This window comes from Dama dama, chromosome 7 (genome assembly GCF_033118175.1).
Source record: "Dama dama isolate Ldn47 chromosome 7, ASM3311817v1, whole genome shotgun sequence".
NCBI lineage: Eukaryota > Metazoa > Chordata > Mammalia > Artiodactyla > Cervidae > Dama > Dama dama.
Window position 1 is genome coordinate 11,438,074 of NC_083687.1, and position 26,468 is coordinate 11,464,541.

At 39.8% G+C, this 26,468-nt stretch overlaps 1 protein-coding gene and 1 non-coding gene across 5 annotated transcripts in view; one reads left to right on the forward strand and one right to left on the reverse strand.

Annotated features, from left to right (window-relative positions):
- Window positions 1–26,468, forward strand: part of BLTP3A (bridge-like lipid transfer protein family member 3A) — a 73,608-nt gene that overhangs the window by 5,031 nt on the left and 42,109 nt on the right. For 3 of the 4 annotated variants that reach the window (XR_009693550.1, XM_061146488.1, XM_061146491.1), the window contains exons 2-4: window positions 17,902–18,064; window positions 18,165–18,203; window positions 18,925–19,016. Coding sequence is in view for 3 of the 4 variants with exons in the window: in XM_061146488.1 (XP_061002471.1) it covers window positions 17,902–18,064; window positions 18,165–18,203; window positions 18,925–19,016 (294 nt within the window). In the remaining variant the exon portion in view is untranslated. Of the gene's footprint in view, window positions 1–17,901; window positions 18,065–18,164; window positions 18,204–18,924; window positions 19,017–26,468 lie in introns of those variants that run through there. The other variant, XM_061146489.1, reaches the window with a different exon arrangement.
- Window positions 25,616–25,688, reverse strand: TRNAK-CUU (transfer RNA lysine (anticodon CUU)). Its single transcript has one exon. It is a non-coding gene; the product is annotated as a tRNA-Lys (tRNA).

Here is a 26,468-nt window from a genome sequence, read left to right on the forward strand (position 1 = left end):
GAAATATTTTTACTTCATCTGTGATAAACCAGATGGCCCCTTTATTTTTGCCTTTGTTTAATTTTCAAATTCTGATTTGTTTGTGAATTTTAGTCACAAGCAAATGTCAGAACCTTGGAAACATAAGATCTTTTTGAAGAAATGTTCCAATTGGGCAGGTTCAATGGAAGTAATTAGGATAATTTGTAACCATTAACCCAAAAGTTTCTTACTTGGAAAGGATGTGATGCTTTGCTTCCTGTCAAATTACCTTAAAGAGAAAGGAGGGATTGTCCTCTAGGCCTTTGAGTTTTTGTTAAATATTTGGCATTCAGACTACCCTGGATATTAAATAATTTCTTTCTGTTCTATAAATTTAGTGCCCCATTGGCATAGTTTTTTTTTTTAAAAGAAAAGATGTGCCATGTGTCTTGTGGGATCTCAGGTCCCCGACCAAGCTGTTAAACTCAGGCCCCAGCAGTGAAAGCCCAGAATCCTAATCATTAGGCCACCAGGGAACTCCTGGCATAGATTTTTATCTTTACTAGAGAAACTAAAAATAAATAAATAAAAATTTAGAAAAAGAAACTAAAATTTGAATTTCATAGTTTTTGTATTAGAATCTTTATACCTTTCCAAGGGTGTTTCTTTTACCCTAAAGTGATTGTCTTATGTCTTAAAAAAAGCAATGTTTATAAGCAATGCAGATTTCAAAGCAGTGTGGTCATGTATCAGACGTTAAAGGCTTAATGTATAGTTCACAAATAATGAAATCAGGTGCTTTGAAAAGCTGATTGAGCAGCATGTTATTGTAGTAGAAAGAACCAGGACTTTGAATTCTAAAAGGTGACTGTGCATTGTGACTCTGCTACTTGTAAGCTGGTGTTCAGCAAGTCTTTTAGTTTTTTGAAGCTTTGGTTTCCTTATCTGTAAAATAGGGGATAATAATGCACACTTGTCTTGAGGATTAGAAATCATGTATAAAAGTGCCTGGTACTGAAAAAGTATTCAGCGAACAGTGACTATTACTACTTATTAAAGTTGTTCGAGAGAGATCACTAACAGTGTCTAACTTATCCAAATGAATAATTCTTTCGACATTTAAGAATTATGTTTCTTAACATTTTAATGCAGAGAAGTAGAGATGAATGCTCTGTATCATTGCTTACAGAGAGAAGGAAGCTAGGGCTGGTCCTGTTTGTCATTTTTTCTTGCCGAGGCATACTACAAGGTAAACTTTGCCCTCAGAATAGGTGAAATACCTGAGATGTATATACTGGGTTGGGTCCTTAGAGGATTTACTGATCTGGAGTTTAAGAATATAGCACAATTATATACTATATTTTCAGAGTGGAAAAAGAATTAGAGGCCATTTAGTTATCTGCACCTAATACAAAACCTTGTTGGAAAATAATCTGTAAGTATGACATGAATCACTGGGGGAAAAAATGTTCTTTTTTTTTTTTGGCAGCTTAATTCTCTATGATTACTGGGGTGGTGTGACCTTCATGTGGCAGGGATTATGTCCCTTGACTGCTTTGAAAACCAGAGGGTCTGAGGATGTTTTGAGTGTGTGAAGTGGGTGCAGGAGAAGGTATGTGGAGTGAGAATGCATGGTTGTAACTCAGGGAACCTCAGACTTGGGCAGGGTGGGGATAGGGGAGCAGAAGGGCAAGGGAATCCAATTTGCCCAGTGTCACTAAGGAACCTTTTATCTTTGTGTGATGAAGGAAGTGCTACTGGTGCTGATTATGGATGCTAAGGAACATTTCCCAATATGTATAAGCAATGGAATCAATCAATCAATATCTATAGTAAAGGAAAAAACTAAAGTGTAAAAATAATACACATTAGCAGTCTAGGTAAAGGATAGGTAGTTTGTACATTCTTGCCACAAAATAAAGACTAGATGTATCATAAATGATGTGTTGGATTGATGTTGTTTTGTTTGCCGACAGCAATGATCATTTTACATGGATACTGAGTTTTTATAGTGCCTTGGAGATATATAGCTTAGATGTCAACCCATCATTTAAAGAATGAGAACTTTGATGGTGAGAGGTCAGTGTATTTAAGTCTCTGACTTATGGAAGTGTTATATTCTCAAAATTTATTTCTAAGTTTGAAATTTGGAGTGTGTGGTTCAGTAGTAGAAACAGTGTTATGACTGTTGAATAGGTTCTCATCCCACAAAAGCCACAGTATGTTAATTATATATAATATAAGCTCACTAGATGGAGATCTGTGTCTTGGTTGTTTGGGAACCAGGTGAAGGGGGAGGAGAGAAGAAGGAGAAGAAAAAGTTTGGAGTAAGATCTTTTAGATCATTGAGATCATTGTATCTCAGCAAGGCCTAAGTCCATTTTTTCCAGTTCTGATTGAGGGATATGACCAGCATTCAATGAGTGGGCTGGAGATGTTGATGTCATGCAGTATGTGGAATTGTTTCACACAAAGAAGGATTATCCTTTGTCTTTTTATTTACTTATTAATATATTTTTGGCCACAACAAATCTTAGTTCCCTGACCAGGGATTGAACCCCGGCCACAGCAGTGAAAGCCCAGAATTCTAACCACTAGGCCACCAGGGAACTCCTTGTCCTTTGTCCTTTTTGACTTCTGAATGTTTGTCAGATGCTTACAGAGGTGAGTTGCTTGTGTAGATTATATAAGCCTGCTCACGTGTAAACACGAAGTACTGCGTAACTTTTTTTTTGGCTGCTCCGTGCAGTTTGTGGGAACTTTGTTCCTCCATCGTCAGAAGTCAGATCCATGCCCTCTGCAGTGGAAGGAAGCATGGAGCCCTGACCCAACCAGTGGAAGGAAGTGGCCACCAGGGAATTCCCTGCGCAGCTTTAAACTACAGTGAACACTCCAGGACTGCAGCTACGTTTGGGAAAGATTGTTTTGAACATTATTTTAGAGAAGGTTGTCACTCTTGGCAAGACCACTCGTAGAGTTGAGTCTATCAGGGCTGAGAACCACCAACTTAGGCTGAAATCTGAAACAGCAGGTTTGCTCTTGATCCAGCCTCTTTTCTCTCCTTTATGCCTCTTCCCCACCTCCCGAGGCCGCTCTGTCACGCACCCACTGCCCCGGTTCTTCCCGCAGCCCTCTGCAGCCTTACCCTGTAACCCCAGGCCTGTGTTCTCTGCTCCCCTACTCTCTCGCCAGAATCCCCTAGGATATATGATTTCAGCTAAGTCAGGGGGAGGAATGGAGAAGATATTTGGGAGCAGGACTGCTATTCTAGTTAGATCAACGCCAATTCACTGTATGTCCTACAGGGTCAGCTCCCCTAAGGCACTCTTACTTTCATAGCTCCTCGGTCCACAGACACTCTGGAAGCTCCGAGTGTGTTTTTTATTTTCCCAAACCGGTTTCTGTTGCCATGGCAGTGAGGATGGGGCAGGGGTCCGGGCAGCAGTTTATGAGTCATTTGACAGTCGAGGTGTTCTGAAATGTGTACAGTCAGCTCGGGATGGCTCAGTTCATTTTAGCTGAACTTCCTCCTGCCATCTGGTGTAGCGCTTTCACAGGCACAGCTGAAAATATACGTTTCCCTTTTCGAAGAGAAATCTGTTTTTCTTTCTTTTTCTTTCTTCTCGCTCTCTTTTTTTTTTTTGAAATCTGTTTTTTTTTTTTTTCTTCCAAACCTGTGTGAATGAAGGGGCTGCAGTGTTCAGGAGCTCATTTCATTTGAGGAAATGTCTTGACAGAGGTTGATATGAAAGGAGAGGCCTGGTAGTGTCTTGAAGGATATCCCTTCCTTGCAGGTGGAGTTGGCTGTGGTTCCTAGGTCCTTGGAACCCTCAAGAGAGGCTCCTCTGCCTCTGTGAGGAAGGTTTGTTGCAGGAAAGTTGGATATTCAGCTGCAGGTGGTACCTCATCCACTCTTAGATATGGAACTTGGTCTCCCCTTCGGCTAGCCCCAGACCCTGGACTGTGAGGACTCTGATTCTGAAACCATTTATTCATTAATTCTTTCCAGAAACTTTTTGATCACCTGCATTGTATGCCAAACACCTGGAACTCAGAGACAAATGAGGCAAGATTCCTGCTCAGAGACTTAACTGCCTATAGAGACAAATAGGCCTGTAAACACTGGGCCCAGTAAAGCCTTCAGAAGTATCTGGGGAGCCAGCAGGGCACAGACAGTCAGGGGCAGAAGGGTGATGCCAGGCAGAGGCTGAGAAGCAACAGGTGGTTTGAGGAGACTCCATGTGCTTCTGCATCATGCAGTGTGCGCTGAAGGAGTACAGCTAGAAGGATATTGGCTAGGTCATAGAGGCCTGAATACTCTGCCAAAGCATCTGGACAGGGCTCATCTTGTTCTCTGTTGCCGTTGACCTGGGTCTGAGGCACCTGGAGTTTCTTTTCTCCAAACTTCTCTAACTCTTGACTTTGTTTAAAGTCACGGAGATGGTTTAGTGTAGGCAAGACTGCAAGTTTTTGAGCCAGACTGCCTGATCTTGAATCCTAGCTCTCTAGCTCTGTGACCTTGGACAAATTATTTAACCCTTTACACTTAGGTTTCCTCGTGTACAAATCGGAGACAGTGGCTATCTTTTATGTCATGAGGTCTTTGAGAGAAATTAATTAAAAATGTATAAGATAGTGCTTAGGACAGTGCCTGGAATAGAATAAGCAGTTACATATTAGCTATTACTTTAAAAATAATTTTTGTTCTCAGAGAAAAATCTTTTTAAAAATTTTCTGATACCATATTTTATTATAACAGCTTTTAGATAGAGCTTTCAGAATATACTTAATCTCTTTTTTTCTCTCTCTCCTTTTAAAAAACCTGGCACTTACTAATTATTGCAGATGGGAAGTGTGTACCTTCTAACCTCAGCTTCCCAGCTTATATTTATTTTTGTGTTTACAGATGACACTCTTAAACCTGGTTTAACATGTTTGGATAATCAGACATATAGTTGATTTGCAGTGTGTGAAAGAATATGGATAGATTGTTGGATATACCCCTTTGTTCATGTCACTTATTTGGCAATTGTCATTTATTTGTTTCTTATTAATATCAGTAGACATTAATTGAACATCCTTATTCTGGGTTTTGAGTTAGACAGAGATCTAAATGATACAGTTCCAGCTCTTGAGGAGCTCATCGTCCTCCCTAGAGACCTTTGTTTGTATTTTAAACTTTTCTTTGTGCCTTCCACAGTTACCTGATTTGGTTTGAACCTACTAAATCTTAGTTGAATGTGCTGCTATCTTAGGTGTGGTGATGTGTGCCTGCTTGAACATGCACTCACTCACTCGGTCATGTCCGACTCTGTGACTCCTGGATTGTAGCCCAACAGGCTCCTCCGTCCATGGGATTTTCCAAGCAAGAATACTACAGTGAGCTTCCATTTCCTACTCCACAGGATCTTCCCGACCCAGGGATCGAACCCAAGTCTGTTGCATCTCCTGCATTGGCAGGCGGATTCTTTACCACTTGTGCCGCCTGGGAACCTATCTTAGGTATTTGTTTATAAAATGATCTCTGTAGGGGAAACTACTCAAAGATTTTGACAGGGCTTTTCTTCCACCATCAGATGTGAAAGAAATCACTTTGAGTAGTCTATGCCTGTTAAAATAAGCATACGTTTTGGTCAAAATTAGGGCCAGTTGTGCTTAAAAAGTAAGGACACCCTCAGTGTATGGTATGATTTTCCGTTTTCCTTAGTTTCTCTTTGGGCAGTTTTAAAAACTTAGATAATCTGCCTGCTATACTTCTCTAAATAGCTGTTTAAGGCTTTACCACAAAGAAATATCTGTTCTCCTTCAATAGTGAATAACCAACAATGCCCATTAGTGGAATAGGCCTTCCTTTTCTGAGTATTAGCAGGTACACTTTCACTTTGATTAGAAATACAATATTCATTAATTCTTACTCTTGATTTAAGTTTGAAAATTGTCATGACATGGAAGTAAAGAAAATTAAGGGGACTATGTTAGGATGACAAATGTTTCTAACAAAGTGAGACATGCCAAGACTTGAGTCATGAGGTGTAATATCTTCAAGACCAGTGTAGGGGAAAGAAGCCGGGACCCAGTGTCTATGGGAACTGAGTGGTTGAAGAATTGAGAGGGCAGAGGGCAGCTATCTCTGAGATACAGTTGATGAAGATCCCCCCATTTCAGTCCTAATTCTAGAATGATCAGTTAAAGAGTATATTGGGACTTCCATGATGGTCCAGTGGTTAAGACTGCATGGTTCCAGTGCAGGGGGTGTGAGTTTGATCCCTCATCGGGGAACTGCAGTCCTGCATACACATAACATGGCCTAAAAAAAGCATTTTTTTTAAAAAAAGGTATGTAGAAAAGATGATGAATAAGAAGCTGCAGCCATATTCTAGGTGGTGGTCAAATATGTTAACAGTCAGGTAGATGAGGGTCGATGAGTAACATGTCCTACTTTGCTAGTGGGCCAGTTTGTTGTTGTGTTAGTCACTCAGTCATATCCAACTCTTGCGACCCTCTGGACTAAAGCCCACTAGATGCATCTCTCCATGGGATTCTCCAGGCAAGAATACTGAAGGGGGTTACCATTCCCTTCTCCAGGGGATCTTCCCAACCCAGGAGTCGAACCCAGGTCTTCTGCATTGCTGGCAGATTCTTTACCATCTGAGCCACTAGGGAAGCCCCAGTAGGCCAATTTACAAGTATTCAATTCTAGAAGAAAAATGGATCAAACCAGATCCAGTTATTAGTGTTTCAGCTAAATAAGACTAGCAAGGCTCCAGGCTTAGAGGAGGGAATCAGAATGTTCATCAGGAGTGTTGTTAGGAATTAAGGAAGGAGAGCCTCTAGAATGTCCAGAATTCTGGGATGGGGATTAGGGTAAATAGGAGTGCTTCAGATGACCAAGCTACCTTTGGTATGGGAAGATTTGGACTACCAGTTATAATTGTTGATAGTATGAATCAGTATCATGTCTGTGATAGGAAATTTGGCAAGATCTATCAAAATGTAGACTCTGCAGTTTCACTTCTATGAATTCACCATACAGAAGGAATCAAGTGAAAAAGGCTATTTAATGAAATGAATATAAGTCAGTAGGGACTTTATTAAATAAATTGTAGTGTATCTATATAGCAGAGAAAGCCATGGCAACCCACTCCAGTACTCTTGCCTGGAAAAACCCATGGATGGAGGACCCTGGTGGGCTGCAGTCCATGGGGTCGTGAAGAGTTGGACATGACTGAGAGACTTCACTTTCACTTTTCACTTTTATGCATTGGAGAAGGAAATGGCAACCTACTCCAGTGTTCTTGCCTGGAGAATCCCAGGGATGGGGGAGTCTGGTGGGCTGCCACCTGTGGGGTCTCACAGAGTCGGACACGACTGAAGTGACTTAGCAGCAGCAGCAGCAGCAGCAGCAGTATCTATATAGAGGTATTGTTTATAGATTTACTCTCTAATTATTAAAAAAAACATTAAAAAAATCTGATGTTATAAAATGCCCAAGGTATTCACTAAAGAAAGAAGCAATTTTAGTAGAATATATATAGTAATTGTCTATCTGCATGTATAACTACTATCTATTGTTGTTAGTCTATAAGAAAGCCCAGCAACTTCTATATAGTAGAAACTTATTTTTTCTTATACTTTTTTTATATTGCTTTACAATTTTATGACAAGCACTTCACCAGAAGACCAAGAAGATAACTTATCTATTACTCTTCACTGTCCTGCTCTGAGAGGCTGTGTTTGTGTACATTCAGTCATATGTATTTTTGGTAACTCACATCATAGTTGCCTCTTAGGGAGAACATAATGAGAACTAGCAGAAAAGCTACTTCTAACAATATAGGAGTATCTTATATTGACCAAAGCCTCCCTCTTGTGACAATTATGAACTCAAGGTAGTATATAAAAAGCAACTACTTGAAGACCTTGGGGAGTGACAAAATGAGGCAGAAACTGACAGAAACTTGAAAGATAGGGATTGCACTGGGTAAGATGCTCATTTCTACAGCTTTTTTGCCTGAGGACATTCTTCAATTTGCATGGTGGGTGATGGTTGGCACTCAAGCAAAAGTCTGCAGTCTTGCAATCTTACTTGGGGAGTCAGAGGATGGAATTCAGGGCTATAAGAGAGACTGGAAAATGAAAGGATACATCTTAGAAAGAAGGGAACAAAGAAGGAGAAGCCCTAAAATCTGCTTTAATCCTTGACATGCATGGAGGAAGACTCCATGGAGCTTGGAAAAGGTGTTAGTTGAAAGCTGAAAGAATTGAGCTGAAATTCAGCTTCTATCCATTACAGGAAGGACAGAGTTTAGAGTATGACTATAGCCTGAGTTGATTGCCCAACAAAACAAAATTCTTTGGAGGGAAATTGACAGAACCCAGAATGTCCATAATGTCCAGTATACAATAATAGCTGAATGGCTCTGTGACTCATTGTCCAGAGAATGGCAGTCAATAGAAATTACCCCAAGATGACTCAGATATTGAAATTACCACATAAGGACTTTAAACTTGGTAGTAATAAATGAACAAATGGAGACTCTCCCCAGAGAAATGGATAATATATTTAAAAAAATTACCAAATGTAAAATCTAGGACTTAAAGTACAATATCTGAAATGAAAAGTTTATTCTCAGCAGCAGGTTGGAGGTGGCTAAAGAAATGGTCAATGAACTTGAAAATAAAGGAATAAAAATTATCTACTCTGAAGAACAGAAAAGATTGAAAAACAAAAACAGCCTCAGTGACTATGGAACAATATTAAAATATAGGTATTTGGAGTCCAGGGGCTCCCCAGTTGTTCTGATAGGTGAAAGATAAGATCTTGGTGAGATCTGAAAAGAGTTTTCTCTTTTCACGAGAGGTTAAATATCTTGTGGCTTCCCTGGTGGCTCAGTGGTAAAGAATTCACCTGCCAATGCAGGAGACATGGTTCTATCCCTGGGTCAGGAAGATCCACTGGAGAAGGAAGTGGCAACCCACTCCAGTATGGAAAAAGCTACGGATAGAGAAGCCTGCGGTCTATAGTACGTGGCATCACAAAAAGACTGGGACACGACTTGGTGACTAAAACAACAGTTGGAGTCCTAGAAGGACAGGAGAGAGGATATCTGGCTTGGCTGCAATGGTGTCTGTCACCTTACTTGTTTTTCTCTTGACCCTAGTGGCTTACTTATAACCAACTGAATAGAGGTGAAAGTGATATCCAAGCCACATAGAGCAACTGCATGTAGGTATGCAGTCAGCAGTCCTGGCTGAGCCCAGCATTTGAGATATTCCAGCTCAGGGCCCATCATGTGAATGAAGGGGCCTCCAGATGGTCCCAGCTCCCAACCTTTCATCTCTTCCAAGGTGAATCAGAGAAAAGCAATCCCAGTTATTTCATGAATAGATTTCTAGTGTGCAGAATATGTGAACTTAGTAAAATGCTTTCTGTTTTATAACACTAAGAGTGATTTATTATGCTGCAGTAGATAACTAAAACAAGACAAATTTTCTTTGAAGAAATAATGGCTGACAACTAAATAAAAGAACAAGTAACCAAGTTAAAAATGGGCAAAGTGTATGAATAGATATTTCTTTAAAATACACAAATGGCCACAAACAAATAAAAAAAAAAAGAAGAAAAAGAATAAAATACACAAATGGCCACAAACACATGAAAAGATATTCAACATCATGAGACCATCAAGGAAATGCAAATTAGAACCACAATGGCTACTAGGATGGCTATAATAAAAACAAGATAATAACAAGTGATGATGAAGATGTGGGGAAGTTAGAACTCTCAAATACTGCTGATGGGATTGCAAAATTGTGAAGCCAATTTGAAAAACAATGTAGCAGTTCCTTAAAAAGTAAAACAGTCACCATTTGAACCAGCAATCCTCCTAAGTGTATATCTAAAAGAAATAAAATTGTAAGTCCACATAAAAACTTGCACTTGCATTTTCATAGTAGCATTATTCATAATATTCCATAAGTGGAAATAACCCACATGTCTATCAACTGATAATGGAGAAACAAAATGTGATATAGTCATACAATGGAATATTCTTGGCTATATTAAAAAAGAAGAACAAAGTGCTGATTCATGCTACAACATGGATGAACTTTGAAAACAATACACTAAGTGAAAGAAGCTACTTACAAAAGACCACATGTAACATGATTCCACTAATATTAAGTGTCCAGAATAGGCAAATTTATAGAGATAGGAAATAGAATGACAGTTGTCTAGCTTTGGGAGGCAAGGGGAGATTAGGAATGATAGCTGAGGGTATGTTTTTGTTTTTGTTTTTCCTTGGGGGGTAGTGAAAATGTTCTAAAATTGATTAAGCTTATGGTTTTGCATCTGTGAATATACTAAAAAATGGTACATTTTAAATAGATACTGCAGGGTTTCTTTTTTTTTTTTTTGGCCACTTGCAGATTATAGGCTTGGACTAAGAGAGTATTTAAGATGCCTTTCTAGCTCTGAAATTCTGTGACTCTCCAAATCTAAGAATTGTCACTTCCCAACATTGTGGTCCATTTTCACAAAGATGTCTGGGAGCCTTTGTGTGCTGTCTCTTCAGCAAATTGCAGTGCTCTGGGAGAAATGAAACTTGATCCAAGTTTGTTTTTCCATCTTGATTTCATCTTAGCCTCTATGCTTTGTAACAGTAACAGATGGCCAGAAAATGTTTTCCCACATTCTTGAAGTAGGATAAATACCAGGCTTCCATTAGCCTTTTCAGCCACCTTTGGACTCAGTGATATCATTCTGGATAAGGAGCACAATACTGAATGAAATTTGTGCCAGAGGTTGTTGGATAGTTTGAGATTAGATCTCAGGCCAGTGGTTTCCTTGGTTGAGCAGACCTCCACAAACCTCCCTGACAATCACCTTTTTATTATTATGATAAAATACAGGCAAAATCAGTTGAGAAATTCTTACTGCATTTTTGAGAAGCAGTAAGGTAATATGTGTTTTTTTTGTCTCCTAAAAGTTGATTGATAAATAAAAAACAAAACAAATGTATATCATTATTACTATTACGGGAGAACATCCCATGGTGGTCCAGCAAACCTGCCTGTGCTGTCAGCAGTCCTTAGAGCATAATTAAAGAACCCTTGGTCATTTTGTTTGTTCAGTTTTGATGATTACTTACTTACTTGCATATTTGGTCACAGAGCTGATGGCACAGTAACCTCTGTGGTCCCTTGTCTGTGCCTTGATAGAGATTGGGCATTACTGCTAGGCTGCTGGTGACTTAGCTCTGGGCATACTTAAGAAAGATTTTATTAATCTGCTTGAGTTGATGAAGTGCAGAAAGGTCTTTGATGGAGGTACACTATAACTTTATCCCCTTCTCCTCCCACAAAAAACAGATTTTTTTCTTCTTATACAGGTTAAGCAGCTAAACAGCTATGATAGTTTGTAAAAAGGGAAAGGATGTCCTCTAACCATTTCTGAGATAGCTTATGAATCTATTCTGTGCCAGATGTGTTTTGAAGGAATATATTACTAAGCGGAGATGTTAGTAGGAGAAAGTTCAATGAGCAGAGCTGGGTTCATGCTCTGCCTCTTCCTGCCCTGTGCACCTTGGGCAAATGACTTTATATCTGAACCTCATGTTCTTTTTCTTTAAAGTGGGGATAATGATGCATATTTCATATGGGGTACTGCGAAGACTAATTGAGATAATGTTCCTTTTCAGAGTGCTTGGTACAAAGTAAAATGTACTTTAAAAAAATGTTTTAAGGCTTGAAAAAATGAAAAATGACATTTATTTTTTATGGAGCTGTAGATAAGGTTGGGCTTCCCAGGTGCTTTGGTGGTAAAGAATCTGCCAACCAGTGCAGAAACACCAGAGACATGGGTTCAATCCTTGGGTTGGGAAGAGCCTCGGGAGTAGGAAATGGCAACCCACTCCAGTATTCTTGCCTGGGAAATTTCATGGATACAGGAGTCTGGCAGGCTACAGTCAGGGAGTCAGAGTCAAACATGACTGAGCAGCTGAGCACACAAATAAGATTAGGTTTTGCATAGATACATGGTACCTGTTTATTGTTTTTTTTTTTTAATTTTATTATATATATATATATTTATTATGGTACCTGTTTAGTATAGGCACTCTGAGAATGTCAGTGCTAGTAAGCAGTATAATTTATTCTTGTCTGTGTTTGTTTCATTTTATTTGAAGTATGTTCTTCTTTTCAGAGAGAAACATACTTGAAAAAGTTTCTGTCACTTTTCTTGAAAATAGCTTTTTATCAGATGCAAAATTAGCTCATCTTAGTGATTCTCAGCCTTTCCTCCCTGCTCCTGTATATTAAAGGGATCCTTATCCTGTCTCGGTCCTACCATGATTCTTAGCTGAGGTGGGGAGGTGGGGTCTTATCAGAGTCTGTGCAGAGGAGAAAGGAGACATTCAGTGCCGGGGTCCAGCCCCAGCAGGATCCAGGGGAACCCTCAGGATGAACGGCGTCGGCGAGAGAGAGACACATAGGACTGGCCTTGATAGGGCTAAGTCTGCTAGGGAGAGAGAGAGAGAAAGAAAGAAAGAGACCAGACCAGGAAGGTGTGGCAGAGTCTGGCAGTTGCTTTATTTTTCACCGCAGCCTTTATACCCTAAGTCGGTACATTTCTAAGGGGCAGATAAGCATACAGACTTAGTTTAACATTATATCAGCTTGTCCTTCACGAAACCAGGTGTGCTCTGTATATTTTTGTTTATGAGAGTCTTTTTCCATAGATTTTTTTGTACATTATATTCTGGCCTTGAGGTTAGCAGAAAACAGAAAAGTGGCAGTCTCATGGTACAGCAAGTTGTAACATAATAGAAATACAATCCTGTTAACATAAAAGTGAGTCTTTTTGCAGAAATTCTCAGCTAAATTTATCTAAAAAGTTTAACACACAAAGACTCTGTGGCTCTGGTGAGGCAGCCCCTGTTTAGCACTCCTGGTTAAAATTAACAATTATCTTATTGTTATTACACTAGGGCTAAACTCTTATTTTACTAGATCTCCAACTGTATTAACAATAGTTTGCACTGCACAACCTCAGCACATTAACATCAATCAAACGTTGATCTAATAACCACTTTTAAAACAATGTTTTTTGTATTCTCTAATAGGGCTTCCTCACCCCGCAAAGGGCTCTGTGCCTATTAGGGCCTTTTTTATGGTTAATCTCTATGTATAGTATCTTTTGGCTTTCAGGCCTGTTGACAATTTATGGCTTGCACCTGGTGCAACTTTAAGCAACTTCAGTAGCCGACCCTGTCTTATTTGTGGTTAATCTATTTTCTTTCTATTAGGTGTCATCTCCAAGGGAACTAGATAGGATTACATTTTTTACAGAACAGAAATGCAAAGGATTTCAAAAACAGCAGATACGGCACAAAACAGCCTCTTAGTCTAAAAGTTAATTACCTGCAAGAAGTCGCCAGCTAATCTCTATTTAAACTATTTTCTATTAGGCACATTTGTGGCTATAATGTTTGTGGAGCTTTTCTCACCCCACGAAGGGGCCTATGCTTAATAGTTTCTTTTGTTAGCGTACTGTACTTAGGATGTTTAGAACAATCATGAGCATTTTGTGCAATGAGAGCACACATTTATCAAACAAGCCAGAATGCCAGCAAAAGGGTTTGAATTGAAGCATTTCCTTCATCCCTGGCCCCTTCATAGGGTACCAGCGTCCAAGAGATTTATTAATTAGGGTTTTAAGTTGGTCTTTATTCAGTGAAAGAGGAGCAGGAGAGCTCTTGGCAGGCAACACAAGAATCTGCAGCAGGGCAAACAAGAACAGCAGCAAAGGGGGGAGGATACAGGGTGGGGTAGAGGCCCAGGCCAACCTGGAGGGTCCCTTATCCTAGACGGCCTTGCCTGTCAGGTTCTTTCCTCGTGACCTCGTCATGGATGGGGTCCCGGACGGCCTTGCCTGCCCGGTATTTTCTTCATGACCTCGTCACGGGTGGGACCTCCCATAATGGCTCCCGACAATTCAGCCCTCAAAATTAATTTTATGTCTTCAAAAATTATCTTTGAGATTAATTCTTCTGAGGGGTGCCCCACCCCGATTTTAAGCTGAGGTGGCTTCCCTGAATACTTAAGAGTAAAGGAAAGGTGCTGGAAGGAAATAATTGTAATATCTTATTTAAATACAAAAGGGGCTTGAAAAAGAAAGCCACCTGGTACTTAGTGATTTTATGTAAATAATGTTGAGTTCTGTTTTCTGCTTTTCTTTCCATCCTTCAAGACTGTGTTTCCTCTTGGTTCCTCGGGGGTTTGTGCTGTATGTCTTTCTTTACTTTCAGTTGTTTTACATCGTGAAAGTATTTTAAGTTGTTCTGTTTTTCTCTTTCATACCCAGGCCTGTTTCCTTGTAGTTGGCCATGCTTTATAGGAAAAGAGGAATTCTCTTTCCCTCTGTGGCAAGTTAGTTTTCAGAGAATAGGAGGCATTATAGAAAACTTATTTTTTTAGTTCAGAGAATAATATAGATTCATATGAATTCAGTAACTGTTGATTAAAATTTTTTTATGAATTAAAATCAGTAAAAGTATGTGTAAAGGTGTAGGATTTTATTTCACCCTATTTAGATGCTAATAGCCCCCTGCAGTTCTCCCTTGCTGGTGGCAGAGCACAAGATTCCTGGGTCAGAGAGAAAGGACTTTATTAGTCATGGCCTTGCAACCAGTGTAAACATAGGTTTGCGCTAGTTCCCTTGAGTCCCCACAGGTCCCACGGGACTGGTGTGAACGGGCGCAGACGGGTGTCTGTACATGTGCTATGGGAGTGGAGCTCTGAGTTTGGGGAATCCATTGCTTTCATGGTACATAGTAAGCAAGCCCGTTCTTTGTACTGGAGAGGAACATTGCTTCATCCCTCAAAGCTGCTCTTCCCTCACACAGCCCTGAGAAGCGGCTTGGGTCAGGAGCGCTTAGGGTCGTGTGTTCTGTGTTTTTCTTACCCAACAAGACATGTAGGAATGTGAGAGACCCGTGGAGGAGTAGCTCTCCCAATAGTACATATATACAGTAGGTCACTGATAGACATCTTAGGTAGATTTACTGTAAAATATTTGCCATACAGAAAGGTATAAAGAGTAATATAATGAAGAGCCATGCAGTTAGCTCCCAGCTTGAGAAATAAGCGTTGCCCATCCAGGTGACACTTCCTGTGGACCCCTCCCCATGTCCCACAGGCAAGCACTTTCCAGAACTTGTTGTTATCATGCCAGTGCATTTCTATGTGTCTCTTAATATCATACAGTACTGTGTGTTTTTAAACTTCTAATTTTTTTTTTTTACTGTCATTTAAAAAATTGTTACAGAGCCCCTTTACATGGTACCATGTCAGTCACCATAGAAGAAAAGCGTAGAGATAAAACTCTTGCCAGTCATGATTTTAGGATTCAAGGGAAACCAAAGACACGGAAACACAGCTTAGTAAAAAGGAAAGGATATGTGTGGGGAAAAAAGTTGGTAAACAACACATAACTCTATAAATTCAACTATTAGCATCTAATATGTGCAAGCGCTAAGTATAGTTACAGATGGAGGGAGAAGTGGGATTCATTGTTGGCGAGAAAAGAGTGACTGTGAGAGGCAACAGCAGTGAGAACTTACACAGTGAGATTCATCAGATAGTTTGTCTTGCAGGAGCCGGGGTTATGCTCTGAGTACCTGGCCTTAAGTTGATCAGCCAACAGATGAGAGAAGGGAGCTGGGAGTAGTCAGTCAGCAGGGCAGTTGCTACAAGGTGTGTGGGAAGGCTGGTATTCTATCAGTTAACCATGTTATCAGGAGGGATGGCTGACACTCAGCCCCTGACCTCAATGATTACATACGGGAAAATTAGAGAACACCCAAGACCCTCTCTGATGATTACCTAAATGTGTGTTACAGATTCCAGGGATGTAGAAGGTATGAGTTTCACATGAAGTTTAACATTGAAGCAGTTCAGGAAAGAAGGTCTCAGTGAGAAGTCAGAGTTGAGTCTTCAACGGCAAATCATGATGAAGGTGCTCCAGGAAGAGGGGTGGGTGGCAAGAGCATAGAAGCAAGGGCTGGAGACAGTGTGTGTGGGGAAATTAGCAAGATGGCACTAGTCAGGCTCTCTGGCCCCACGCTCTTACACCCTCTCACCCCATGTGCTGTAAACAATGACTTTGCATGGCTGTGTAACAGCTGAGATCGCTTATGGCGCTGCGCATGCATGTCACGAGGTACTCACTTGGTCATGGGCTACTTTATGCAGTAGCCTGTATCAGCCTCACCATGAAAGCCCTGGCTGCCGCTGCATTGGTTCTACATTGGAGTGGCATCACAGTTATGTTGTATGAAGTTATGTTATGGCTACGTTTGGTTATGTTATGGCTGTCGCTACAGCTGCTGCGTCAGCCAGGAGAGAGGCTGTGTTGTGGCTGCCCTGCCAGTCAGGAGAGACCAAACGTGTCAGTTCTTAGAGCTCCTTGAGTCTTCTTCCAGCCTCTTAGCTTATGCTTTGCCTACCCTGGGTTCAGCGAACAGTGTGAACAGCAAGACCAGTGGCATCAGGAACAGGATCGGCAATACAATTGGCATCGTCGGCAGGATGTGAAGGGATACCGTGTGAAACTGAGAGGACAGGCCTGTGTGAATTGTTTTATGTCCAGGCCCCTTGACCTGTAGAATTTCCCATGGCCTGAATTCTGCTGATTGCACACTTAGGGTACAGTTCAGAAGTTTTCCTTTATATTTCCTGCAAATGAGCAACAGGACCCAGTAGTGGGATGACATTCAGGTTCAGTTCCTTTGGCAAGGCCCTAAGTGGTTGTGTTCTTTTTTCACATCAGTAAAGATATATGTAAGGATCTGGGGTTTTGCTTTACCCTACTTAACAAGCCAGCAATTAATCTGTTACTGTTTTATATCCTAACCTCATAGAATTCCCTCTTCTGTTGTTTCAAGTAGTGTTTAAACATATAATGGCTTGCTTTCTGATACGTCCTGGTCTGTTACCCCCTAATTCACCACCCCCCTGCCCAACTTTTATTTGGACTATCTGTTTTCTTCATTTCTGTCTTGTTCAGTTTGGATTCCTCTCCCAGAAGTTTTTCTCAGTGTGGGAACCCATCTTAGGAAGGAGCCTTGGTGAATTCCATGAGTTTATAGGGTTAGATTGCTTCAGCTCTTTTGGGCCTTTTGCCCAAAACCCCTCCAGTTTCCCTTACTTTTCTCAAATTGATCCACATTGCTCTTCACTGAGTACTTGGTCATCTTGGGGTCCTTCTGTTCTCTGATTTCTCTGATGCCCTGTTGTTTTCCTCTTTGTTGATTTGCACAACTGCTTATAGCACTCATGTCTTGTGGCTGTTAGTGTTCTTTTCCCCTCCTGCTTGTATATGGGGGTTTATGAGGATGCTTTATCTTACAGTTTTGTTTTTAATGTTATTCAAGGGCTTCCATGGTGACTCAGTTGGTGAAGAAAGCCTACAATCCCAGAGGCCCAATTTTGATCCCCGGGTTAGGAAGATCCCCTGGAAAAGGAAATGGCAACCCACTCCAGTATTCTTGCCTAGGAAGTTCTATGGACAGGGGAGCCTGGCAGGCTGCAGTCCATGGGGTTGCAAAAAGAGTCAGACACAACTTATCAACTAAACCATGAGCTTTTAAGTTGCTATCTGGTTGTTTTGGTTTTATATGGGAATTATATCAAAGGCTATATTGCTGCTGCTGTAACCGTTTCTCCAGAATTGTTATTGTGGGTTCTTGAGTAGAAAGACGATGCGATTGTGACTGAATATGTCTCACCTAACATCTTACACTGTCTAGAGAGAGTGTGGTTGTTAGTCCACATTCGTTCTTTAACTTTCTCATTTCTCCATATTGAGACGTGTTATTTGCTTATAATGCTCATTTGCAGATTTCCATGGAAATAATAGCTGCTTACCATCACTCTTTTCAGATTCACTAAGAATCTTTCCCCGGACAAAATCAATTTGAGCACCCTGAAAGGGGAGGGTCAGCTGACCAACCTGGAGCTGGATGAAGAGGTTCTACAGAATGTGCTGGAGCTCCCCACCTGGCTAGCCATCACTCGGGTCTACTGCAACAGGGCCTCGATCCGGGTGAGAATGTGGTCAGAGGGCTGCTGCTCTCTTTGGCCAGCAGGCCTGCCCTCGTGAGGGCTGCCTCCCATAGCCCTGAGTCTTTGCTTTCCTCTTTCAGATCCAGTGGACAAAGTTGAAGACACACCCAATTTGCTTGGTAATGGCCTTTCTTGATTGCAAGTAATCAAATGGGGAAGGCGGGGGTAAGGTTTTAAAGGAACTGAGAGAGGATGGGGAGGAGTGAGATAGGCTGTCCCTTCTGAGAGTGTGGGTGCTTCCATCTGGCTTGTGAGCTCCTCTGTGAGATGAGGTGACTGTGGTCTGGGTTTTTTCTAGAACTGCTGTGCAGTAGAGCAAGTAGCTCTGAGACACAAGTCCTGAGTTGGTTTTGCTTTGAATTTTGGTGTTTATAACAAGTTTTGCTGTCCTGATAGAAACTGATAACAGTTTCGAAGTTTATTCACGTTGACTGTTGGGTGATTCTCAGCTAAAAGCCCTTCGGGAAGGATACACACACACACACACACACACACACACACACACACACACATACATAAACACACACACACACATCCCCCAAGGACTGGAATCCCCAGGAATAGTAATATCTCTATAACTTGAACTTATACACTTTCATTTTCTGCTGTGAGCTAATCCCATGCTTGTCATGAAGTTCCGCTGCTAATAGAAATAGAAGGGGGAAGATGAGGCCTCTCTTTGTATTTTAGTTTGTTTGTTCATTCATTCGACAAACATTTATTGTTGGTCCACTGTGGACACAGTATTTGACTGGGTGCTGGAGCCCAGAGACGGATAAGACAGTCTGTGCTATGTGGGGCTTCGTGCAGATGCTTAGGTCTCCATGGCTTTTATTTCAGTGTCTGGATAAGGTAGAGGTGGAGATGAAGACCTGTGAGGAGCCTCGGCCGCCCAATGGACAGTCTCCCATTGCCCTCGCTTCAGGACAGAGGTTAGTTGCTTTGGGTCCTATTATTTCCAGTGTATCGATGAGTCCAGATCACCTTTTAATTAAAAATTAGCAACTTTTCATTATGGAAAATTTCAGACATACACTAAATAGCGTTAACGAGAGAATAGTGTAATGAACCTCCATGCACCCAAGATCTAACTTTCACAATTATCAACAATTTACTGTTCTTTTTCTGCCTTTCTTCTGCCACTTTGTGAGTGTGTCTGTGTGTGTGTGTATGCACATGCTGTAATACTTGAAAGCAAATCCCAGATACCATATGATTCCATCTGTAAATACTTCTGTATTAAGTGTCATTAACGAAGATAGAGAAGAAAGAAAAAGACTCCACAATACTATTATCACAATTAATAGGATTAATAGGGATTCCTTAATATCATATAACACTTATTTCATATTTAATTTTCCTGAGTTGTCTCTAAAATATTTTTTACAGTTCAGTTTGGCTGCGAAGAGCTCCACACCTTATATTTGGGGATATGCCTTTTAAAGTTATTTAAGGGTTTCCCTGGTGATCCGGTGGTTAAGAATCCACCTGCCAATGCAGTGGACACGGGTTTGATCCCTGGTCCAGGAAGATTCCACGTGACACAGGGCAGCTTAGCCCGTGCACCATCACTACTGAAGCCCATGAGCCTAGAGCGCTCGCTGTGTGATAATAGAAGCCACAGCAAGGAGAAGCCTGTGTACTGCAACTAGAGAGCAGCTCATGCAGCTAGAGAAAGCCCTCGAGCAGCAGCAGAGACCCAGCACAGACGAAAAAAATAGCATTTTTTAAAAAAGAAGAAAAACCTTAAAATATAAGGCGCTCTAATTTTAAACAATCCCCAATCCCACGCTTTTTTATATGTAATTTATTCTTTGTAGAAACTGGATTATTTCTTCTAAAGAATTCCCCATATTTTGTATTTTGGCTGATTGGATCCTCGAGGTATTATTTAAGATGTTTCGTTTAATTTGGTAGTTAAAGACTTGATTTGATTCATTTGTTCATTTTCTTGGTGAGAATACTTCATGAATAGTACCGTGTATTTCCTATTGTAAATAATGGGAGGTGCATAGTATTCCTTTGGTTAAGATTAACCAGTGGATTCAGATGATGTTGGCCTGACTTGTCAATTGTGATAAGTTCCTCAACTACCTCTCACCGCATGGTTTAGGAACCATTGATGATAGTTGTCTGTAGATCTATTATTTCAGTGTAAGTTGGAAAATAGAGATTTTATATCTCTTTTTTCCTGTTGCATTTATTACTTGTGATTTTCTATAGAGAAAACTTTACAGAGACTTTCTTTCACTAACTATTAATATTTGATTACTTTGAAATATAGTTTGTACAGGAGTGTCAGGATAAATGCTTAATTTTTTACCTTTATTTAGCAAATTTAAGATTTATGAATTGACACCCTAATAATCTCTGGAGAGATTTCTTTTGGGTGGGGAAGAGTGAAGGAGGTTTATCATTTGGAATCCATGTATTTTTTACATCGTTATTAAGGTGTAATGGAGGGAGAATAGGCTGTACATATATAAAGTCTACAATCTGATAAGTTTGGGTGTATGTATATGTCCATGCAGCTGTCAGCACAATCAAGATAATAACATATCCATTCTCTCAAACTATTGTTGATCTCCCTGCCCTTTGCCCTTCCATCCCCAGGCAGTGACTTTCTGTCAGTATAGATTGGTTTGCATTTTCTATGTTTTCTAAGTGAAATCATGAAGTATGTACTAGTTTTTAGTGGCTTCTTTTATTCAGCATAATTATTTTGAGATTCATCCATGCTGTTGAGTTTATCGATAATTCATTCCCTTTATTTATTCTATTTGATTTATTTATTTAGTATTTATGGCCATGCTGGGTCTCTATTGCTGTGCTCTGTGGCATGCGGGACCTTCCCTGATCAGGGACCAAACCCTGGTCTCCTGACTGGCAGACAGATTCCTTACCACTGAGCCACCAGGGAAGCCCAGTTCATTCTTTTCATTATTGAGTAATGTTCCATGTGTAAGTAGATCACAACTTGTTATCTATTCACTTGTTAATGTTCATTTTATTTCCAGTTTTTGGCTATTGCAAATAATGCTGCTATAAACATTCATATACAAGTTATTGTGAGGTCATGTCCTTTTATCTCTCTTGCTAAATGCCTAGGAATGGAATAGTTGGATGGAATCGTAGGTGAGGATTTAACTTTTTAACAAACTGTTGAACATTTCCTGGTTGGTTTACTATTTTACATTCATTTTTCATTTTTTATGTGCCTTTACATTTTTTACATCCTATGTTTATATTTTCTTATAAGATATATTTGTTGTATACTTGATAGTACGCAACACCTTTACACAATTCCGTTACAGTCATTATTCTTTTTGATGTTCAGTTGTCCCCATCTTTGGCCAATGAGAGCCTTTCAATATCACCTGTATCCTTTGGACAAGATCCCAGTAGTCTTTCTGGTTTTATACAGAACAAATCAGGCTTCTTTTATTCTCTTCTCTTTTATCCTTACCTCGGACCTGGAATCAGACATTTCTCTAAGCAACCTGATTCTTTTTAGTGAGAAATGTTATTAGTATTTATTTAGAGACAATAGTCTGGGCAGAATTGTATTCATTGTGTCGTCACTGCTTTAAAGCCTTTTCAGTTCTAGAGAAAAAGTATTTTTTAAGAAAGATATAAATAAATCATGATAATATCTTAAATTTCTCAAATTGAAAAAAGAGGATTTTGAGTAACTTTTTAGATTTACTATTTGCATTTTTAAAATTAATTTATTTTTAAGTGAAACAAAGATGAATATTTTTAATGACAAAGAAGATAGACATCATAAACCATCAGACACCTAATAACAAAGAAACAAAGCAAAAATCAGAAGAAATATAAGGGAAAGAAAAAATATATAATCACAGTGAGACATGTTAACATTTTTCTGAGAATATTTTATCAAGTGCATAAAAAATAAGAATAGGAGCATCTTGAATGATGTCATTAATAATTTAAATATAACAGATTTCTATTTATATTAATTTATATTATTTTTATATCCTATACAAATATATTTAGAGTTTTATATATCATATTTCATTATTAGATGTCCATAGGACATTTAGAAAAGCTGGCAAAAAGATAAATGTTGCTAAATTTCAAAAAAGTAGAATTCCTTTTTTCTTGTGATTCAGTTACATATATACACATATATTATTTTTGAAATTATTTTCCGTTATAGGTTATTACAAGATACTGACTATAGTTCCCTGTACTATACAGTAGCCTTTGTTGCTTGTTGCATATCTATTTTTTTAGATGAGAAAAACAGCATCCTATTGATACTAAGTCAAACAAGTGGAATCAAAATATCTTAAATTTTTTAGTTAGGCAAAAATTTACAAATTTTCTAAAATATATATGTTATACATATTATGTATATAAAGGTATAAAAGAACTTTTCTACTATGCTTGATAAAGGCTTGAGAAAGAATATATAAAAAAAAGGAGAGATGAAGAAATTGGAAAATAAACTAAATGAAATGGGAGTACTGAATATGAAATAGAAAAAGTGAAACAAACTAGATAAAAGTAAAAGTTCCTCATATAGTCCAGTTATTTTTAAACGTGGCTGCTCATTAGAAACATATCTGGAACTCTGGTGAAAAAAAAGCAATACCTGGACATTTGTATTTTTCAAAAAATTCCAAGATAATTCTGGTATTCATATGAATTTTAAAAAGTATTCCAGGATCTTCTATTAAATGGTAGTTTTGGTGATATAGAATTGTATTATTTTTCTGTTGACCAATCATGATACAATGGTATTATGAGTAATCACAGTAGTGAAAGATGTTTATCAATTTTCATAATCAATAGCCAGACAAAAAGTAAAAGGCAATTACAATTGCAAGCCATAATGGCAACGTGATTAACCTAACAATGTAAAATAATTACATACAATTTGGGGGGTAAAGCAGAGTGATGTGGTAAGTGAAAATACATACATCCACCTGTTTTCATCTGCTCAGCCTGTCTATATCTTTTGATTAGGGCATTTAATCCATTTACACTTAAGGTAATTATCCATATATATGATCCTATTACCATTTTCTTAATTGTTTTGGGTTTATTTTCTCTTGTTTCCTGCCTAGAGAAGGTCCTTTAGCATTTGTTGTAAAGCTGGTTTGGTGGTGCTAAATTCTCTTAACTTTTGCTTGTCCGGAAAGCTTTTGATTTCTCCATCAAACCTGAAGGAGATTCTTGCTTCATAAAGTATTCTTGGTTTAGGTTCTTCCCTTTCATCACTTTTAATATATCATGCCATTCTCTTGCTTGTAGAGTTTCTGTTGAGAAATCAGCTTATAGCCTGATGGGAGTTCCCTTCCTTTTCCCTTGTTGCTTTTAATATTTTTCAGGACTTCCCTGGTGGCTCAGATGTGAAGAATCCGCCTGCAATGTGGGAGACTAGGGCTCGATCCCTGGGTTAGGAAGATCCCCTGGAGGAGGGCATGGCAACCCACTCCAGTATTCTTGCCTGGAGAATCCCCTTGGTCAGAGGAGCCTCACGGGCTACAATCCTTGGGGTAGCAAAGAGTTGGACATGACTGAGCGACTAAGCACAGCTCTGTCTTTAATTTTTGTTAGTTTGATTATTATGTGTCTCAGTGTGTTCCGTCTTGGGTTTATCCTGCCTCAGACTGTCTGTGCTTCCTGGACTTGGTTGACTATTTCCTTTCCCATGTTAGGGAAGTTTTCAGCTATTGTCTCTTCAAATATTTTCTCAGGTCCTTTCTCTCTTCTTCTGGGACCCCTACAATGCAAATGTTAGTGTGTTTATTGTTGTCCCAGAGGTCTCTTTGGCTGTCTTCATTTCTCTTCATTCTTTTTTATATATTCTGTTCTGTAGCAGTGATTTTCACCATTCTGTCCCCCAGGTCATTTATCTGTTCTTGAAAGTGAAAGTTAAATCACCCAGTCGTGTTCAACTCTTTGCAACCCCATGGACTTTACAGTCCATGGAATTCTCCAGGCCAGAATACTGGAGTGGGGAGCCTTTCCCTTCTCTAGGGGATCTTCCCAACCCAGGGATCAAACCCAGGTCTCCTGCATTGCAGGCAGATTCTTTACCAGCTGAGCCACAAGGGAAGGCCAAGAATACTGGAGTGGGTAGCCTGTCCCTTCTCCAGCAGATCTTCCCAACGCAGGAATTGAACTGAGATCTCCTGCATTGAAGGTGGATTCCTTACCAACTGAGCTGTCAGGGAAGCCCTATCCATTCTTCTGTCCCAGTTATTCTGCTATGGATTCCTTCTAGTGTATTATTCATCTCTGTTTGTTTGTTCTTTAGTTCTTCTGAGTCTTTGGTAAACATTTCTTGCATCTTCTCAATCTTTGCCTCCATTCTTTTTCTGAGATCTTGAATGATCTTTCCTATCATTTTTCTGAATTCTTTTTCTGGAAGGTTGCCTATCTTTACTTCATCTAGTTGTTTTTCTGGGGTTTTATCTTGTCCCCTCATTTGGGACATAACTTTCTGCTATTTCATGGTGGTTAAGTTTCTGTAATGTGGTTTTTCTTTTAGTCGCTGTGGGACTGTGGTTCTTCTTGCTTCTGTCTGCCTTCTGATGGAGGAGGCTAAGAGGCTTGTGTAAGCTTCCTGAGGGGAGGGTTTGATGGTGGGAGAAACTGGGTTTTGCTTTGGTGAGCAGGGCCTTGCTCAGTAAAGCTTTAACCCTTTAAACCACCAGGGAATCTGCTGATGGGTGGGATTATGCTCCCTCCCTAGTATTTTTTTGGCCTAAGGCGACCCAACCCTCTAGGTCTATGGTTGGGTGCTGGCGACCTCCAAGAGGGTATACCCCAAGGAGGACCTTCCCAGGCTGGTTGCCCCCATCCCTGTGGTGAGCCCCTCCTGACCCACACCTCCTTTACACGAGACTCTCCAACACTAGCTCCTTTCCTCTGAGTCTTAGTATGAGGAAAATTTTGTTTGTGCCCTCCAAGACTGGAGTCTCTTGTTTCCTCCAGTCTTGTGGAAGTCTTGTAATCCAATCCTGCTGGCCTTCAGGGTCAGATTCCCTGGGGAATCTGGGAATCGGCAGTCCCTTTGTTGGATCCCCAGGCTGGGAAGCCTGACAGGGGGTTCACAGCAGTGGGAGAACTTTGGTGTTATTGTTCCCCAGTTTGTGAGTCATCTACCCAGAGGGTATGAGATTTGATTTCATCATGATTGTGCCCCTCCCACCATCTCTTTGTGGCTTCTTGTCTTTGAATGTGAGATATCTTTTTTGGTAGGTTCCAGTGTCCTGTTGATAGTTACTCAACAGCTGGTTGTGCCCTCACAAGAAGAGATGAGCACACGTCCTTCCACTCTGCCATCTTGAACCAGAAATATTTGCGTTTGTGTTCATACACTAAATTTTGTTTCTTAACAACATTTTATAATAAATAATTCACTTTTTAATAGTTTCAAAAATAACAAAGACTAATATAACTTCTAGTAAGACTACTGAATGCAGTAGCTTTTTGTGTGTGTGTGTATGTGTTTTTTGTTTTTGGCCACACGGCATGGCTTATGGGATCTCAGTTCCCCAACCAGGGATCGAATCTGGGCCTTCGGCATTAAGAGTGCAGAATCCTAACCACTGGATCACCAGGGAATTCCCATATATTTGCTTTAACCTTATAATATATTTCATTAGAGATGTATGGTCAAAATACTGTGTTTTAAAATTACTGGAGGGACTTCCCTGGTGGTGCTTCCAGCACAGGGGGTGTGGGTTGTGACCCCTGGTGAGGGAGCTAAGATCCCTCCTGCCTCACAGCCAAAAAAACCAAAATATAAAACAGAGGCAATATTGTTACAAATTCAATAAAGACTTAAAAAATGATCCACATTAAAAAAATCTTAAAAAAATACGTAAAATTACTTGAAATCATTCTTTGTATGGTTGGGTTCCACCTTGACATACAGAGGAGTTCATTTTTTTAGGACACATTTTTCAGAGCAGTTTTAGGTGTAAACAGTAGTACTAAGAGGAAGTAACAGAGATTTCCTGTATACCCCCTGCTTTTAGCACACACAGAGCCTCCCCCGTTATTGACATCCACCAGCCAGAGTGGTTTGTTTATTATGATAGATGAACTTACATTGACACATCATAATCACACAAAGTTCATACTTTACTTAAGGTTCACCCTTGGTGGGACATTCTATAGGTTTGGACAAATGTATAATAACACACATTCACTGTTAGAGTATCATACAGTGTATTTTCACTGCCCTAAAAATCCTTTGTGCTCCACTTAGTCATCCTCCCTGCCCCAACCCCTGGCAACCACTGGTCTTTTCACTATTCGCTAGTTTTTCCTTTTCCATGATGATTCCATCTCTTTAGATTGCCTTCTTTCACTTAATAATATGCATTTAAGTTTCCTCC